Below are 18,397 nucleotides of genomic sequence, written 5' to 3'. Positions count from 1 at the left end.
TCATGTTAATTAATTATGTGTTCTCGGTCTAAAATGACCGCCCCGTTATAGCTGATTATAAATCCATAATAATCCATATATGATCACATAATGTTGTGTTAGATTTTTTATCAACTTAAGTTATTGTGAACATTACACGTTTTGAACTTCTATTTGCTATTTGTGGCCTGTAGGCCTCATTGACCTGAGCTCATACAACTCGTTTTTGAGTTTAAAAAAAGCATTATGTACGGATTATTCTGACTATAACAAATACTCAGATGAAACATATTGTGCTATTTATCACAGACTACTTTGTATCAAAGGTCTCTCTTCTCCTCACCAGTGTCATTATCAAAGATATGATCAAGAGCCTCGCATGCAATATATCGTTTGGCCATTGTGCTGCCACAGGCATCAAAAAAGCATTATATACTAGAGCTGCGAGAACAGTTCTATATATTATTGAAACAAAGCTGTGATTGTGTGTGAGAATGCCAACAGGTGTGGATCCAGTGGGGGAATATTCTATTGGGGAAAGGTTCCCATGGGGGTTGCAGTGGAAGCCAAGAAGGGGAGTGAGGTGTGTGTGCTCAGACACACATGCATGTGGGGTCTGGGAGAGGAAGTGTGTGCATCTGATGAATGTGCATGTGCCTGAACTCAATTTTCTACACTAATTGTAGTCTCACCCATTAATTTCTAATGACAAGTCATTTTTTGACAGGGAACACCACAGGTGTAGAAACGTTAAATAAAACACCCAGAATGTAGTGAAAATCATCCAAATGTATTTTGGGTGTTCAGATTCCCTGTGTGGACAAAGTCATGGATCCTTATGACATTAAATTAACTATATTTTTCAGAGAGAAAACTTGTAAATCGGTCCAATTCGACCGGAACACAGCAGGAAGGTTAAAGATATCGATAGTTTAACTTTTTCTGGTCTTACCTTTTTCTAAGGAATGTCATCAGGGATTTTTACGACCATTTTAAATCATTATTTCATATGATTATTCGTTATTTTACATATCAATGGTGCTTCAGGAAAATGAATCTAATTATTTGAAATCTAGCATACATAGATACATCCGTTTATAAAATGGAAGATTTACTTGAGACTATACAGTGAATACGGATTTGATTTAGTGTGATGTTTGTTAATACTCTGCTGCGGTTTTTGCAATTCTTTGTGATGTTTTCCAACGTCTTGCGAAGTCTTCTGTAGTTCAATATCGGATTTTATGATAGCAGACTGCCGTATAGGCTACCTCTGACTTTGATTGTTTACTATAATACAGCCTAAAGCGTGTGAAGTGAAGACTCGCTTATTTCATCAACTGTCAGACATAGAAAAATGGGTGTCTAAACATTTTGAGCCTCAAATCCACCTCCCTTTTTACAGTCAGTAACGGCAGTGTTGATATAAATACTCAGTGTGTCGCTATACACCAGGCGTGAACAGATATATCTCTCCTCAGCCTCTCCTCCCACAACCGTAATATTCAAAGCAAGAAAACACCCTCTGCGTGACATAATCATTTCACTGGATAATCTGGTTGTTGGCGCTGCGTCTCTTCTCTTCGTTTAGCCTACTGCTGTACAACCTATATTATTTTATTTAAATATGTTTTCATCAAGAACAACCAGACTATGCAGCATTTCAGTAGGATTACCTCGAAGATGGGACACAACCTTTTCTCTGACTCAATACTCTGTGTGACTCTCCTTTCTCTGTTAAAACTGAACACGAGCCACGGAGATATGATCTATTCTATTCGGGAGGAGATGAAACGTGGATCTGTGGGCGGAAATATAGCAAAGGATTTCGGGTTGGATGCTATGAGGCTGTTGGCGCGTGAAGCTCGTTTAGACATGGATTGCAGCAGAACACGCTACTGTGATATCAATGCTAACCGGGGGGATTTGATTATCGCTGAAACAATAGATAGAGCTGTGCGGTCTAAGGTTTCGTGTACTTTAAAATACGAGCTCGCACTTGAAAATCCTTTAGAGTTACATCGTATTACTGTTCAAATTCAGAATATACATGACAATTCACTGGTCTTTCCTAGTGACCACATAGAATTAGAAATTAGAGAATCAGCGGATAAAGGGCAACGTTTTTTCCTAGACGAAGACCATGATGAGGACATCGGATTAAACGCAGTTCAAAGCTATACGCTCGAGAGGAATGCACATTTTGTTTTGGCTGTTCGTACAAATACAGTCGGTGGTAAATATGGCGAGTTGATGTTAGAGAAGGAATTGGATCGAGAACAACAGCAGGAGGTGACGTTGTTACTTACTGCGGTTGATGATGGAACTCCACAGAGATCTGAAACTGTAGTGATACACGTCACTGTGTTGGATGCAAACGATAATATTCCAGTATTTAGTCAAGACGCCTATAAAGTCAGTCTTCTGGAAAATTCTCATTTGGGGTACCATGGTAGCTACAGTAAGTGCCACGGATGCTGACGAGGTACAAATGGGGAAGTGAGCTATGATTTCAGTGGTATATCTGATAAAGCAGCGAAGCTGTTTTCTATTCAAAAGGATACTGGAGATATCAGAGTAATTGGACTAATAGATTTTGAATTGGAAACATATTATGAAATGCTTATCCGGGCGAAGGATGGATCTGGTTTAGTTTCCATGACAAAAGTAATTGTTGAAATCACAGTTAGAAATTACAATGCACCTGTGATATTCTTAAATCTTTGAAAAATTCCATCCCTGAGAACGTGTTACCTGGCACAGAGGTGGCATCATTAATGTACATGATGAAGACTGAGGGAAATAGACAGGTCCGCTGCTCCATTCAACAGAATATTCCTTTCAAACTAAAACCTTTGATTAAAAACTATAACTCTAAATTAGTCCGTGAGATAATATCAGAATATATTTGAACTATCACTGCCACTGACGAGGGGTCTCCACCCTTATCCTCCTCAAAGACTATTCATGTATCTGTGTCAGACGTAAATGACAACCCACCTGTGTTTGAAGAACAATCCTACAGCGCCTATGTGATTGAAAATAACAAGCCTGTGTTATGTTACTGCCAGAGGTCTAGACTGGAGACAGAACGGTACAGTGGTCTATTCTCTATTGCCCAGTGAGATCAACGGTGTTTTGGTGTACTCATTTTTATCCATCAACGGAGACACGGGGGTGATCCGTGCTGTGAGAGCATTTGATCATGAGCAGTTTAGGAGCTTCAAAGTCCACGTTGTAGCCAGAGACAATGGTTCTCCTCCACTCAGCAGTAATGTGGCTGTGAGTGTCTTCATAACAGATGAGAATGATGACTCTCCCCCGATATTATACCCTGTTCCAGCAGGGAACTCTTTGATGACCGAGATCGTCCCCATAGCTGCTCCGGTGTGTTCCCTGGTCTACAATGTGATAGCTGTGGATGCTGACTCTGGACAGAACGCCCGACTTTCATATCAGATCGTGAAGTTAACTGATCCGGGACGTTTCACTATTGGTCTCCACAGCGGAGAGATCAGGGCACAACGGGACGTTTCTGAATCTGACAATATGAAGCAGAACCTTGTTATATCAGTGAATGATAACTGACAACCCTCTCTCTCTTCAACGCGTGATGTAAATTTACTCATTTCAGACAACTTGGCTGAAGTTCCAGAACTGAAAGACATGGCTTAGGAAGATAGTTCCAAACTAACTTCCTATTTGATAATAGCACTGGTCTCTGTTTCCACCTTTTTCCTGACTTTCATTATTCTCATTCTGCCAAAGCCTAGAATGTTGTTTGATGGAGCAGTCGCTGTTCCCTGTGCGTATTTCTCTCCCAACAATGCAGAGGTGGACGGAGCAGGAACACTACGTAGTAATAATTATGAGGCATACCTGACAACGGGCTCACGCACCAGGGACTTCAAATTTGTCAGATCTTACAATAACAGTGCACTGCTGGCTGGTCTTGCACTAAAGAGGAGTCCAGATGAAACCGGTGAAGCAACTGACATTTAATCAACATTTTTGACTATGGTAATGAAAAAAGTTACGTCAATGACATGTGTGATACTGGTGTAGATAAAGTGTGGGAGAGAGGAAATGTATTTGTTTGGTCTCCTTCCAGTAGTTTCAACTGTGTGTGATGATCCATACTAGAATTCCTTCATCGGTGAGCAAGAGGTGGGATCACAGGTATAACACCATGAGAATTGGGTCAAATAGAACCATGCTCCCAGGTAGAGGTAGACAAGGCTCTTGGCTTGTGGCAGTGGGGAAGATGAGCGGTGAAACACAGGTCAATGATTACTGAAAGTAATGCTCCTTGGCTGTTGCATTCATGCTCCTTGGCTGTTGCATTCTTTGACCCATCATTGGACACTTGGGTGACCCCTGGGTCATCCCGTCATTCCATATTACCAGATTTTCACTTTGGCCTTGGGTCAGAAGAGGCTCAAAGCCTTTAGGGTAAAGTTAACTCATTCTGGAGATGGATACAATTGTCTCACATTTAGATTTTTAACCGTTGAAGAATGCAAATCAGGAGACATTTTCGTACTCATGCAGCAGTATTTGTTCTGCCATGAAAACATTAGGGACTAAGCTATGTCAGAAACGTTTTAAAGGACGCTAAATGCTGAAGACATCTTTAACATCTAACTGTGTTTTTTTTTTTTCAAGAAGATCTTGCTGATTATAGCTGTGCACATTTCTATGGTCTTAAAGAAAACCTGAATTTGTCAACCAAGGGCAGACTTTGCAACTCTGTTATTTTGGGCTATGTGAAGAGACTAGACTGTTGACCCTGGCATCACATCATGATAAAGCTAGTGTAAAAAGGCCAGCCTGTTTTCCCTGAGGTCACCCCAGGGTCATCCTGGCAGCTTCCAAGTCTCTAATGAAGAACATGTTCCATCCAAGTCTATATGCCAGTCAGAACCAGCCTTCTCTTGCACTCCTCTGTGTAAAACATACACAGAAAAGTGACACTTTGGCTTAAAAGTGGCTCAAGACTACAGCTTTAGGCCCAATGGAGAGAAATATCCAGCTATTTGTATTATTTGTCAGGAACACTTACTTTTGTAATGGCTTTTTTTACAGTAGTAATGTGGCTTCTTATAGGGGTCTGAAAGAGATAACCATAGATGTATAACACAATTCTGCTATAGGTCATTCTTATTGTAAGTGCCTATAAACCTGTATTTTGTTTTTAACACTCTTCTTGTCTTTTTACCCTCTCCCATTGAACCACCATTTGGACATCTGAAGGTAAAAAACATATTTTCTTCTTCTTTACTTGTAGACACAGATGCAAATTAGGGTCTCCCAATGAAATTGGTGGCTCGTGCAGTTGCCATGTAGGCCTACACAATAGCAGGTCATTGTACAGGCCTTACTGTGTAACCATTTTCATGATTACATGTCTATCTGATGTTAAACTCAGTGGTTCCCTCAGTTCCTTCAACATTGGCCATTGACCATTCAAGCACACTGCTCAGACAGTAACACACAAAGCAGTACGAACACAACTTGTCATTAGCACACAACACAGCAGTCCATCGTATTTCTCACCAGTTACATACAGAACATTGTACTGAAAAGACATCCCAGTAGTGGCCCACAAAGCAAAATCACTCACACACAATTGACCAGTTACACAAAGTATACTTCACGCTGAACTTCACACAGCTCAGCACTGCAGACACACATACACACATACTGCAGTATGACAACTCTGCTCAGCACTGCCACACAATTCTAAAGTAGGTCGGGAGAATTATTATTTTTTAGATCCACAGCCTTCCATCACTGCTCAAATATTTTTCTTATTATTTGAATTATGTGGCATCTGATCTCGTTGATCACCAGCAAATATATGTGGCTTCATGTGTTTAACCCTGACTGCAACATTTCATAATTCACTGCACCAACCAATATACCCAAGTCTGAAATATCTGAAAAGCTGTAGTTAATGTTTTATTCATCAAAGTAAATATTTTGTATAATGATCTGGTAATGCAATTTCAATTGTGATATTGGAAGAGGTGTATGAATGTGACAGTGATATTCTAGTGCAGAGGATCCTAGACTATCATGCCTGCCGGTGATTGTTAGACTGTGGTAAAGACAAGTCTTGTTGTCTCAAGGATGTGTAAGCCTGCAGCAGGACGTGTGTAGGTTATTTTGGGGAACATGTGGAAGTTGTGCTGTGGGATAGACGGCTTCATGCTTCACTGCTTTGACACACTGTCTGTCTCATCCTGTGATGACCTCTGACCTCGCTCTGTGGGAGGCCAGTTTCACCCCTAGTTGGCAACTAAGTTGACAACTTTGATGAATAAAACATTAACTACAGCTTTTCAGATATTTCAGACTTGGGTATATTGGTGGCGGCTGTGAATTATGAAATGTTGCAGTCAGGGTTAAACACATGAAGCCATATAGATTTGCTGGTGATTAATGGTTAGTTATTGATATATGGTGAAACAGTTATAGCATACACATTTTTAAGTCCTGAAACAGTATTCATGTTTAGTATTGGTCTGAAAGAAGCTCTAATTGTGTTGGTTTCAGGTTGGAGCTGTCGCTCTCCATGGTGCTGAAATATCTTACGTGCTGCATTCAAAGACCTGTCTTAGGCCTGTAAGTGCTCCAAATTCGTTTTAAAAAAAGAAAGTGTTATAAAAAGTGTTTACTGACAATACACAGTGCAATAGTCTTCCATTTGCTTATGTAGGCTTAGTTATGGACTGTGTAACAAAACAGTCTGTCTTTAGTTGGCTGTGTATGTTTTCGACATGATGATAGTCTGTACTCTGGACTCTGAGTGCCGCTGTTGGACAGTAAGACGAGTTATAAGCTTCAAATTCACAGAACCTCCTGTCTGATGGATTCATATGAGCTGATACAACATTCGGGGAAGATATCTAGAATCAAACAGGAATGAAAATCAACACGGATAGATTACCAATATAGCTGATTTATATGGACTAGGAGAGAATTGTGCATCAGAAGGCTACTCAATATTTCTGTTCAGAAATGTATATTGTTGCTGTTTTTTCCGAAATGTTTGAGGGAAAGCAAAATCGAACACCACAATGGCAAGCACGATTGATTATTGTGTGTGCCCTCTTGTCGCATATGGTTCGATGCCAGGTGCGATATTCGATTCCAGAGGAAATGGTACGAGGGTCTTTGATTGGGGATCTCTCAAAGCATTTGGGACTAGATATCCGAAGACTAAAATCTGGCCGGGCCCGCATTGTTAGTGAGGAAAAGGATTGTGTAGAGCTGAACGCAGACAAAGGGATTCTGATCGTCAAACAGCGCATAGACAGAGAGGAGCTGTGTGGACACGCATCGCCCTGTAGCTTCAACTTCGAAATGGTTCTAGAAAATCCAATGGAATTATTTAGTATAACTGTGGAAATACTCGATATCAACGATAATTCACCTGCCTTTGCGAATAAGGAAATTACTCTGAATATCAGTGAAGTAGCGTTGCCTGGAGCTCAATTTATTTTAGGCAGTGCCGTGGATCTTGATGTCGGTTTAAATGCCCTCCAAAGCTACAGTCTTAAACCTTCGACTCATTTTACTTTGAAAGAACAAACGTTTGCTGATGGTGGTAAATATGTGGAGATGGTTTTGCAAAGTCCTTTAGATAGAGAGGAGGAATGTGAAATGTCTCTAACATTGACAGCTGCCGACGGAGGAAATCCGCGGAGAACAGGGACTGTGAGCATAAAAGTGAATGTTTTGGATGCCAATGATAATGCTCCGATTTTTAGTCAAGCAGTATACAAAGCCTCTGTTTTGGAGAACTCCCCTAAAGGGACTTTAGTTGCAACAGTGATTGCGACCGACGCAGATGTGGGCAGTAATGGTCAGTTAGAATATTACATTGACCAGCTTACACAACAAAATGCTATGGTGTTCACACTAAATCCAAGCAGTGGAGAAATACGAGTATCAGGTTTACTCGACTATGAGAAAACTAAGCAGTTTCAAATTAATGTAATTGCCAAGGACATAGGTGGCCTCTCAAAATCTTGCAAAGTAGTAATTGAAGTGATAGATGTGAATGACAACCCCCCCGTTATAGCATTGACATCTTTTTCCAATACCATCCCCGAGGACTCTCCCCAGGGGACAACTGTCGCCATTGTTAACGTGAAAGACTTGGACTCTGGACAAAATGGTAATGTTAATTGTTCCATCGACCATTCTCTTCCCTTTAAGATAAAATCTTCATTAGCGAACTATTACACTTTACTAACAAACAGTGTTTTAGACCGTGAGGTTGTGTCTGAGTATAACGTCACAGTGACAGCGGTGGACAATGGTCTTCCCTCATTACGTCACAATAAGACCCTTCGCATAAGAATCTCTGATGTGAACGACAATGTGCCAGTGTTCGATAAAAGCGAGTACACAGCTCGGATATTTGAAAACAACTCCCCAGGTGTGTCAATTGGTTTGGTCCACGCCAAAGATGAAGACTGGGGCCAGAATGCCGGAGTCTCCTATTTCTTGGAGGAATCGCAAGTGGGAGGAAATTCTATTGCATCTTTAATATCGATTAATTCTGTAACAGGATTGATTTATGCAGTGAGATCCTTTGATTACGAACAAATCAAAGCTTTTGAATTCCAGGTTAAAGCGCAAGATGGAGGCTCCCCTTCACTTAACAGTAACGTGACTATAAAGTTAATAATTCAAGATCAGAATGACAACACTCCTCAGGTTCTCTACCCAGTACCGACGAGCTCTCTGGTTGCTGAAATGGTGCCTCGTTCAGCAGATGTGGGCTATCTTGTCACTAAAGTGGTGGCTGTTGATATGGACTCTGGACAGAATGCATGGCTCTCATATAAACTGCAGAAAGCGACAGACAGGCCGCTGTTTGAAGTAGGTCTACAGAATGGAGAAATAAGAACTGTACGCCAGGTCAACGATAAAGATGTTGTGAAACAAAAGCTCACTGTTGTAGTGGCGGACAACGGGGAGCCCTCTCGATCAGCTACAGTCAATATGAACGTGGCAGTGGCGAACAGCTTCCCCGAAGTGATCTCAGAATTCACTGACTTTACGCATGACACGGATTACAGTGACAACCTGACATTTTATCTAGTTTTGGCCTTGGCTGTGGTCTCTTTCCTCTTCATCTCGTGTGTATTAGTTATAATATCAGTTAAGATCTACAGGTGGAGACAATCACGTAACTTCCATTCCAATCTCCCAGTGATTCCATATTATCCACCCCGTTACTCAGACGCCGGAGGGACAGGGACTCTGCAGCAGGTGTACAACTATGAGGTGTGCATGACTACTGACACAAGGAAGAGTGACTGTAAATTCGCCAGACCTTTTAGTCAGAACGTTTTAATAATGGGCCCGAGCTCTACTATGACCAGAGGCCATGCGACCTTGCAACCTTCTCAGAATGAGAAAAGCTTTCTGGATGACCCGGATTCTCCTGAGCAGGTGAGACGCTGACATATTACATCAGTTGTTTACGGATTGGTCCTAGAGGTATTTAAATGTATTTGAAAACAAGTAGCTAGGCTATTTTAAAATACTTCAAATTACTTCAAATAGAAATAGTTGATTCGGGATTTTTATTTATTTTTAAATAGTCAAATAAACAGAACATTATAAGACATTTAAAAAAACGCATGCAGTAGAACACAGGTCAGGTATAAGTTATTTAGATGTTCCATCAGTTTAGGTGCTTTTTTTATCATCTTGTTTATCTGTCTTCATCCTGAATTAAACCCACATGGTTTGCTTTTATCCAGAATGTTTGGGTTTTTAGAAAGGTGTTGTAGAAAATCGTTTTTCTTGTCAAAGTGGGTGTTTTGCAATCCGTATAGCGGTTCTATTCAGACTGTCACATAGCACACCTTTATTTGTAGGCAAAAACATGTATGTCTTTTCTGTTGAGGTTGTACTTGTGAATTTGCCGTGCTGGCATCCATAATGAGCCTCAGTGTAGCATGCATGTAAAATAGAACGCATAATTGGTGCATCCGTGTAAAATAGAAATTCGTCATTGGTGCATTCGTGGGCTGGATCAAAATCAGAGTCCTATGGGAGTTCGTGTCAAAAGTGGAGTGATCAGCTATGTAGAAGCATATGCAGTATTCATTTGGTGCATTTATCATTTTCTAACTGTGAGCGCCACTGTTGGTTAACAAGACAATATTACATTGTCTCAATGGTGGTTGAGCAGTGATCCGTACCTCAGTATTGCTATACTCCTTCACAGATATACTGCTAGATAGACTCGACTTCATTTGCAGCCGATAAGGATAAATGCAGGCATTGGCAATATCTCCAGATGTTATCTTTTGGAATTCCTAATGTTGTCATTTGAATTACAACTTTACAATTTATATAGGCATACAATGGATATTTGGCGTTTATTCGATGTTCCACACAGTCTACGGAAGAAATGCTTTGGTTACAGATGGCAAGTACTGTGCATTGTTTGTTGCGTGAACTGGGTAGATAATGTGACTGGACAAGCACGGTACTCTATCCCAGAGGAAATGAGCGAAGGGTCTTTTGTCGGTAATATTGCGAAGGACTTGGGTTTGGAGATCAGTCGACTTGTTACTGGTAAAGCTCGCATTGTAACAAAGGGGAGTCGTCAGTATGTTGATCTCAACAGAGACAACACTGGTTGTGAAAGAGAGAATAGACCGAGAGGAGCTCTGTCAGCAGACTACACCCTGCAGCTTTAGTTTTGAGGTTATAATCGAAAATCCCATCCAATTGTATCGGATAACAGTCGAGATCCGGAATATAAACGACAATGGGCAGCCCTCTCGATCAGCTACAGTCATTGTGAACGTGGCGGTGGCAGACAGCTTCCCTGAAGTGCTTTCAGAATTCACTGACTTTACGCATGAAACAGATTACAATGACAACCTGACTTTTGGCCTTGGCTTTTTCCTCTTCATCTCATCTGTATTAGTTATAATATCAGTTAAGATCTACAGGTGGAGACAATCACGTAACTTCAATTCCAATCTCCCATTTATTCCATATTATCCACCCCACCGGGGGGACAGAGACTCTTCAACACGTGTACAACTATGTGGTGTGCATGACTACTGACTTGAAAAAGACTGATATGAAATATATCAGGCCTATCAGTCAAAATCTCGTGAGCATAGACGCCAATGGCAGAGATACACTGGCCTATGTTTACAGAGAGAGAGCATTTACATTTACATTTAAGTCATTTAGCAGACGCTCTTATCCAGAGCGACTTACAAATTGGTTCACCCGACGAGGTAAGGGCATACTGAGCTCTGGCTCTTACATTATGTTATTTACAACATTTATGATCCTGATGATTGATGTAATTAAACTACGTATAGCATATGTTGTAGGCTGTACTATATTTATACTTGAATACAGCTCTGATCAGTGTATGGTGCAGCCAGTTGACGGTGTGAACTGACACACTGATTGATGACATCACAATAGGCAACCAACTCAGTCCTTTCTCATGGTTTTCCCGCATGATGTTATAATTCAGGGCTGTATATTCCAATTGATAACATCACAAACGGTTTGATCATTTCACCTTCTAGGTGGATTCTCAGCCTGACGGTAATACAAATGTAGCGATGGTCCTTCAGAGACCACTAGATCGAGAAAATTCAGAGCAATTGTCCGTAACTTTAACTGCTGGAGCCTGGGGAAATCCTCAGTTGCCTGGTAAGACTAAGATATCGTACATGTACTTGATAACAACGACAATCCTCCCATGTTAACTTAGCAGATCCACTAAACATATATTGCTGAAAATGCACGGAAGGGTTCAATGCTTTCTGTTGTTAGTGCCAACGATGCGGACAAAATGATCCAATGCCCAAGTGTCATATTCAGTTACGCACAATAATGACGCCCTGGGGGAGATGTTACCGGTTAATAAATTAACCGGAGAAATAACACTAATTGGGAAATAAGACTATTAAAAACGATCTGCTGAATGTTCAGGCCAGTGACGGGGGTGGTCTTACAGACAACGCAAAGATCGTTATTGACGTGTTAGATGTGAACGATAACACCCCAAGGATTGCTATGGCGTCATCATCGGTCTCAGTAGAAGACAATGCTACACCACGGACAATCATAGCTGTGATTAAGTGCAAGATTTAGATTCGGGGAACAACGGCAGTGTAGTCTGTTTAATCAATGATGACATCCAGTTTAAAATGATGATATCGTTAATAATAACTAAAGCTTGCAGACTGATGCTGCATTAGATCGTGAAACAACTCCAGAATAAAACATCACCATTACTGCCACTGATCAGGGTGTGCCCCGATTATCTAAAAATGTGACTTTTATGGTAAAAGTGACAGACGTGAACGACAGCATGCCCATCTGTGAACAGAGCTCATATGAGGCGTTCCTTAGTGAAAACAATTCACCCGGCCTTTCCATATTATCATTACGGGCCAGTGACGCAGACTGGAAACAGAATGCCCGTGTTTCTTAGGTTTTGAAAGAATCCTCGGTTAATGGGGTGTCTGTCTCTTAATATGTATCAGTTCATTCTGAACGTGGAGTCATCCATGCAGGACGCTCGTTAGACTATGAGCGGATAAAGGATTTCCAGTTCCGCGTAAAAGCGCAAGATGGAGGCTCCCCTCCTTTGAGTAGTAAAGTGACTCTGAAAATAATAATCCAAGACCAGAATGATAACCCTCCTCAGGTTCTCTACCCAGTACAGACTAGTAACTCTCTGGTGGCTGAAATGGTGCCTCGTTCAGCAGATGTGGGCTATCTTGTCATTAAAGTGTTGGCTGTTGATGTGGACTCTGGACAGAATGCGTTGCTCTCATATAAACTGCAGAAAGTGACTGACAGGGCGCTGTTTGAAGTGGGACTACAAAACGGAAAAACACGCCAGGTCACTGATAAAGATGCACTGAAACAAAGAATCACTGTTGTAGTCGAGGACAACGGGCAGCCCTCTCGATCGGCTACAGTCAATGTAGCCGATCGAGTTTTGGCCTTGGCTGTGTATCTAGTTTTGGCCTTGGCTGTGGTCTCTTTCCTCTTCATCTCGTTTGTATTAGTTATAATATCAGTTAACATCTACAGGTGGAGACAATCACGCATGTATCAGTCTAGTCTCCTGGTTATTCCATACTATCCACCCAGTTACGCAGACGCCGAAGGGACAGGGACTCTGCAACATATGTACAACTATGAGGTGTGCATGATGACTGACTCAAGGAAGAGTGACTGTAAATTTGCCAGACCTTTTGTTAATAATGGACTCGATCTCTACAGATACCTTCCAACATGCACAAAGAGAGAAAAGTTTCCCAGATTCTCCTGAAATGGTGAATTTGCCCAATGTATTATGTTGCTTAATAATTGTATTAATTAAATGGTTTTATTTAAATTAGATTAGATTGTGACTTTGTATGTGTATTATCAACTGATTTACTAATGTTTTTCAAAAAGAGCTTCAAGTCTTGTTCATTTCAGCACCACCACTCGTGGACAGCGACACTGTCGGACACAGTCCCGTAGCCTCTTTCACGTATTATTTTATAGGGCACCGTAAGTCTGTTAACAGGTTTTATTATAACAGAACGATACTAAACCTTAATTAATATTTTGTTTAACGTTAGGTGTATTTTTACATTTAACTTATTTTAAGTGAGAAGTAGTTCTGACTGGGGATGACAACATATAGGCCTTAATGTGTATCTCTCTCAGTATTGTCTTACATTGACGTGTTTTTTGATCAAATGTGTCACACTAGAAGATATAGTAGGCCATACAATTTACATAATTCATGTTTTGTAGTGTCATTTGGTACAGTAGAAGTGCACTCCTTGCAATAGTCTGTGAGTGCCGCTGTTGGTTCAGACTGTGAAATGTGGCCCAGTGAAATGTAAAAAGCACCTCCCATATCAGTGAGCTCTTTCTATCTGAAGGTTGCCAGTTGCTTCAGCCATATTAGAAAACAGACTCGCCAGAGTTACACGCCTGAAGCAGGCGGAACGACATGTTTTGTGATTAATTGAAGATCGTTTGGATACTTCTACTTCGTTGTCTTTGGTCTGTGTAGATTCGTTTTCTGTTGGTCTGGACATTTATGTAGTATATGAACTGGATTTTATAAAATGTCTGCTAGGAATCTGGTATGCGCTTTTGACAGCCATGCGTCACTATGGCTTATCCTCGTTTCATTTGGATGTATAGTCCATGGACAAGTGAGATATTCTATTCCTGAGGAGATGGCGAAAGGCTCGGTCGTGGGTAATGTCGCAGAGGACTTGGGCATTGATCTGAAAAGGCTGAGGAGCGGCCGAGCTCGTATCATAGCCGGGGACAATAGTCCCTACGTGGAGCTGAACACAGACAAAGGAACACTGGCAGTGAGTGAGAGGATAGACCGAGAGCTCTTGTGTAAACAAACTTCTCCATGTAGTTTCAGCTTCGAGCTAATCTTAGAAAACCCTATTCAGCTTTATGAAGTTACCGTAGAAATCATGGATGTCAATGACCACGCTCCTACATTTCCCAAAGATGAAATATATATCGAGATTAGCGAGTCAGCCCTCCCGGGAGCGCGTTTCTTACTAGATAGCGCATTTGATCCAGATGTTGGAGAAAATACAATACAGAGCTACACTCTGAAACCCACTGATCATTTCATTCTGAAACAGGAAACTCGTGCAGACGGAAACAAATACATAGACATGGTGTTGCTGTCGCCTGTAGACAGGGAGAGCCATGAGGAATTGTCCCTCGTTTTAACCGCAATTGATGGTTGCCATCCACCGAAATCAGGCATGATGAAAATAAATATCCACGTTTTAGACGTAAACGATAACACTCCCGTATTTTCCAAAAAGCTGTATAGGGCGTCAGTTCCAGAAAATGCGCCTAAGGGAAGCCCTGTGGCTAAAGTAAGCGCAACTGATGCAGATAAAGGCATAAACGGAGAGGTGACGTTTGCTTTCAGGTACAGCGCAGATAGTAACAACGGGCTTTTCCGAATCGATGCACAGTCAGGTGAGATTTTCGTTTTTGGACATCTAGATTTTGAAAAAGCTAAAAAGTACGAGTTAAACATCGAAGCCAAAGATCATGGCGGCTTCACTGATTCTTGTGCCGTGGTTATTGACATAATTGATGTGAATGATAACATACCTGTCATATCTTTAACATCATTCACGAATCCTGTTTCTGAAAACTCTCCACCTGGCACAACAATCGCAGTGATTAATGTTAAAGACATAGATTCGGGAGAAAATGGACAGGTGCGTTGTAGCATATCAAAAGATTCCCCCTTTGTTATTAGGTCATCATTACGGAATTACTATACGTTATTGACAGATGAAGAATTAAACAGGGAAATAGTATCAGAATATAACGTTACTATAACTGCCACAGATGAAGGCTCGTCCCCTCTCTCTAGTAACAAGACTATTACCTTACGAGTGTCTGACGTCAACGATAACACACCAATATTTGAGAAGGAATCTTATATTACAAATATAGTGGAAAATAATTCACCAGGTGTATCATTATTTACCGTAAGAGCATCAGACGCTGATTGTTGCCAGAACGCACGCGTCTCCTACATCATTGAGGACTCTGTGGTTAACGGGGCACCAGCTTCCTCCTTAGTTTCAATTAATGCTGAAACTGGTGTTATATATGCGGTGAGATCATTCGATTACGAACAACTTAAAGCATTCAAAATCAACATTAGAGCGCATGATGGTGGTTCTCCTACTCTCAGTGGCAACGCAAGTGTGCATGTACTTGTCCTGGACCAGAATGACAACCCTCCTCAGGTTCTCTACCCAGTACAGACTAGTGGCGCTACGGTGGCTGAAATGGTACCTCGTTCAGCAGATGTGGGCTATCTTGTCACTAAAGTGGTGGCTGTTGATGTGGACTCTGGACAGAACGCCTGGCTTTCATATAAACTGCAGAAAACGACAGACAGGTTGTTGTTTGAAGTGGGCCGACAGAATGGAGAAATAAGAACTGTACGTCAGGTTACTGAAAAAGATACTCTGAAACAAAAGCTCACAATTGTAGTTGAGGACAACGGACAGCCCTCTCGATCAGCTACAGTCAACGTGAATGTAGCGATGGCTAATAGCTTCCCCGAAGTACTCTCAGAATACCCTGACTTTACGCACGACAAGGATTCTAATGATAACCTGACGTTTTATGTAATTTTGGCACTTGCTGTGGTTTCACTGCTTTTCATTTGTTCGATTATTGCTATAATGTCCGTGAAAATCTACCGGTGGAAACAGAAAAAACTATTCTATAAAACTGCAGCAAATCTTCCCGTTATCCCATATTACCCGCCCGTTTACCAAGATGGAAACCTGGGAACCCTACAGCATGTATACAACTATGAGGTGTGTGGAACCACTGACTCTAGGATGAGTGATGTGAGGTTTGCGAGGCCTTATAGCCAGAACACACTGGTGGATGTGAGTCGAATGGGGACAATGAAGCGAGAAGAGAGAAAGCAGGAAGACGCTGATGTCGATGGAAAGGTGAGACACCCACCCTCCCCATATCTCGTCCTCTGTTCAGATGTGTATGTGTCTCTGAATGACTGGGTTTATATTCTGCGTACAATCATGTGTGTGCTCTGGCCTCTATATGATCAATTCAAAGTTTACAACTGGAACATACATTTATAAGGTATTGTCCATATATACTACACTACAATTTTCATCACTTGTGTAGGTTTTTGTAAAATAAGCCAGGTCAAATTCACAGTTTATTTATTATATTTTATGATGTTAGATACTTTTCAAAATGTGTTCACTTTTAGAGCAAATATGTGGAACAGGCCATGAAGCTGGCAAAGTAATTTGGATTTTTCGGAAATTGTGATTTTTGATAGAAGCTGTGTAGATTGTGAAAAACGTTTTTCTATGCACATGTAATATCTCAATTATGCGCTTAGTGCCGCTGTTGACCCGTACAGCAGTAGGCATACACGAGTTTAATTTTGTCCATGCCTACACAGTGTGGGTGATATTAAAGTCGCAGTGACATGCGCACAATCCCCTTTGCTTTGGGAGAGTGAGAACACTGTCTAAAACGCATGTCACTGGAATAACAGAGGTAGCATATATATTTTGATTTGCTGACTTGCCTACATATGAGTGTTATTGGATTTTAATATTAGATAGCTGTGCAACGCATTAAGAAAAACATGCATTTTCTTTGTTTTCGTGGAACAAGGGGATCCGCCATTCGGAAATGGAAATTGCATCTTCTCATTTTCTCAGTCTGTTTTTGAGTGTCTGTGAACTGCCAGTTCCGCTATTCATTTCACGAGGAGATGACGACTGGTTCGTTCGTGGGGAATATCGTTCAGGACCTAGGGTTGGAAGTTAAAAGACTCCATTTTTTTACGGAGGATAACCGTGAGTATATCGGTGTCAATGTGGACAAAGGGACTCTGGTTGTGAAAAAGAGGATTGATTGAGAGAAGCTGTGTGCCCAAGTGGATCCATGTTCATTACATTTCCAGATAATTCTTGAAAATCCCGTTGAACTTCTCCGTATTGACGTGGAGATATTAGATATTAACGACAATACTCCAGTATTTTCTAATAAAGATATTCGAATATAGATTAGTGAGGGGTCTCTTTCCGGAGCCAGGTTTCCACTAGATAATGCTATGGATCCTGCCTGACGTCGGAATTAATTCCATTCAAACATATTCTCTCCTGCCGAGTGATCTGAAACAGCATTCACATGCATAGGGAAGAACATATGTAGAGATGGTGCTTGCAACGATGCTTGTCACGGTGAAACGATTGAGCAACATACCTTGGTGTTAACTGCTGTGGACGGTGGTAATCCACAGAAGTCCGGTACTTTAAAATATATATAGAAGTATTAGATAGAACTGACAATGCACCTGTTTTCAGTTATGGGCTTTATAAATCCTCTATCTCCGAAGATTCTCCAAAAAGAACCGTGATTTTGTGAGTCAGTTTTACCGATTCAGATAGGGACACGTGGCCAAATTATGTATTCGTTTTCACATGCTCGTGGCGGTTCAGATCTTTTTAGTGTAGATCCCCTTACAGGGGAAATTACAGTTACTGGACAATTAGATTTTGAGCGTAGTAAACAGCATACACTAATTGTGCAAGCAATAGATCGGGGGCGTCTATCAAATACAAGTAAAGTACTGATCGACGTTTTAGATGACCTTTTCTAACCCGATACCCGAAGACGCACCTTTAGAGACTGTTATAGCAATGTTGAACGTTAAAGATCTAGACTCCGGTAGAAATGGACATATCAAATGTTCCATCAACCAGGATTTACCATTTTACATTAAGTCATCATCCTCCAGTTTAGTCACAGATCAGATGTTGGACCGTGAAAT

General features: G+C 41.1%; 2 protein-coding genes and 2 pseudogenes across 4 annotated transcripts in view; all 4 read left to right on the top strand.

Annotated features, from left to right (window-relative positions):
- Window positions 1-1,530: 1,530 nt before the first annotated feature.
- On the top strand, window positions 1,531-3,981 carry LOC135547828 (protocadherin gamma-A11-like; annotated as a pseudogene).
- Window positions 3,982-6,863: 2,882 nt separating this feature from the next.
- LOC135547827 (protocadherin beta-16-like) lies at window positions 6,864-9,462 on the top strand. The gene has a single exon (XM_064977056.1). The coding sequence runs from the start codon at window positions 7,003-7,005 to the stop codon at window positions 9,460-9,462; it is 2,460 nt and encodes an 819-aa protein (XP_064833128.1). The 5' UTR covers window positions 6,864-7,002.
- Window positions 9,463-11,776: 2,314 nt separating this feature from the next.
- Window positions 11,777-13,333, top strand: LOC135547826 (protocadherin gamma-A12-like; annotated as a pseudogene).
- A 632-nt stretch (window positions 13,334-13,965) lies between these two features.
- The window catches only part of LOC135548363 (protocadherin gamma-A5-like), a 36,988-nt gene continuing 32,556 nt past the window's right edge, over window positions 13,966-18,397 (top strand). For all 3 annotated transcript variants that reach the window (XM_064977892.1, XM_064977889.1, XM_064977894.1), the window contains exon 1: window positions 13,966-16,535. In XM_064977892.1, the coding sequence (XP_064833964.1) occupies window positions 14,130-16,535 (2,406 nt within the window). In that variant the 5' untranslated portion in view covers window positions 13,966-14,129. The remainder of the gene's footprint in view (window positions 16,536-18,397) is intronic.

Source organism: Oncorhynchus masou, chromosome 11 (genome assembly GCF_036934945.1).
Source record: "Oncorhynchus masou masou isolate Uvic2021 chromosome 11, UVic_Omas_1.1, whole genome shotgun sequence".
NCBI classification, from domain to species: Eukaryota; Metazoa; Chordata; class Actinopteri; order Salmoniformes; family Salmonidae; genus Oncorhynchus; species Oncorhynchus masou.
Note: the sequence above shows the minus strand (reverse complement) of the source record. Positions and strands in the feature narration are given on the sequence as shown.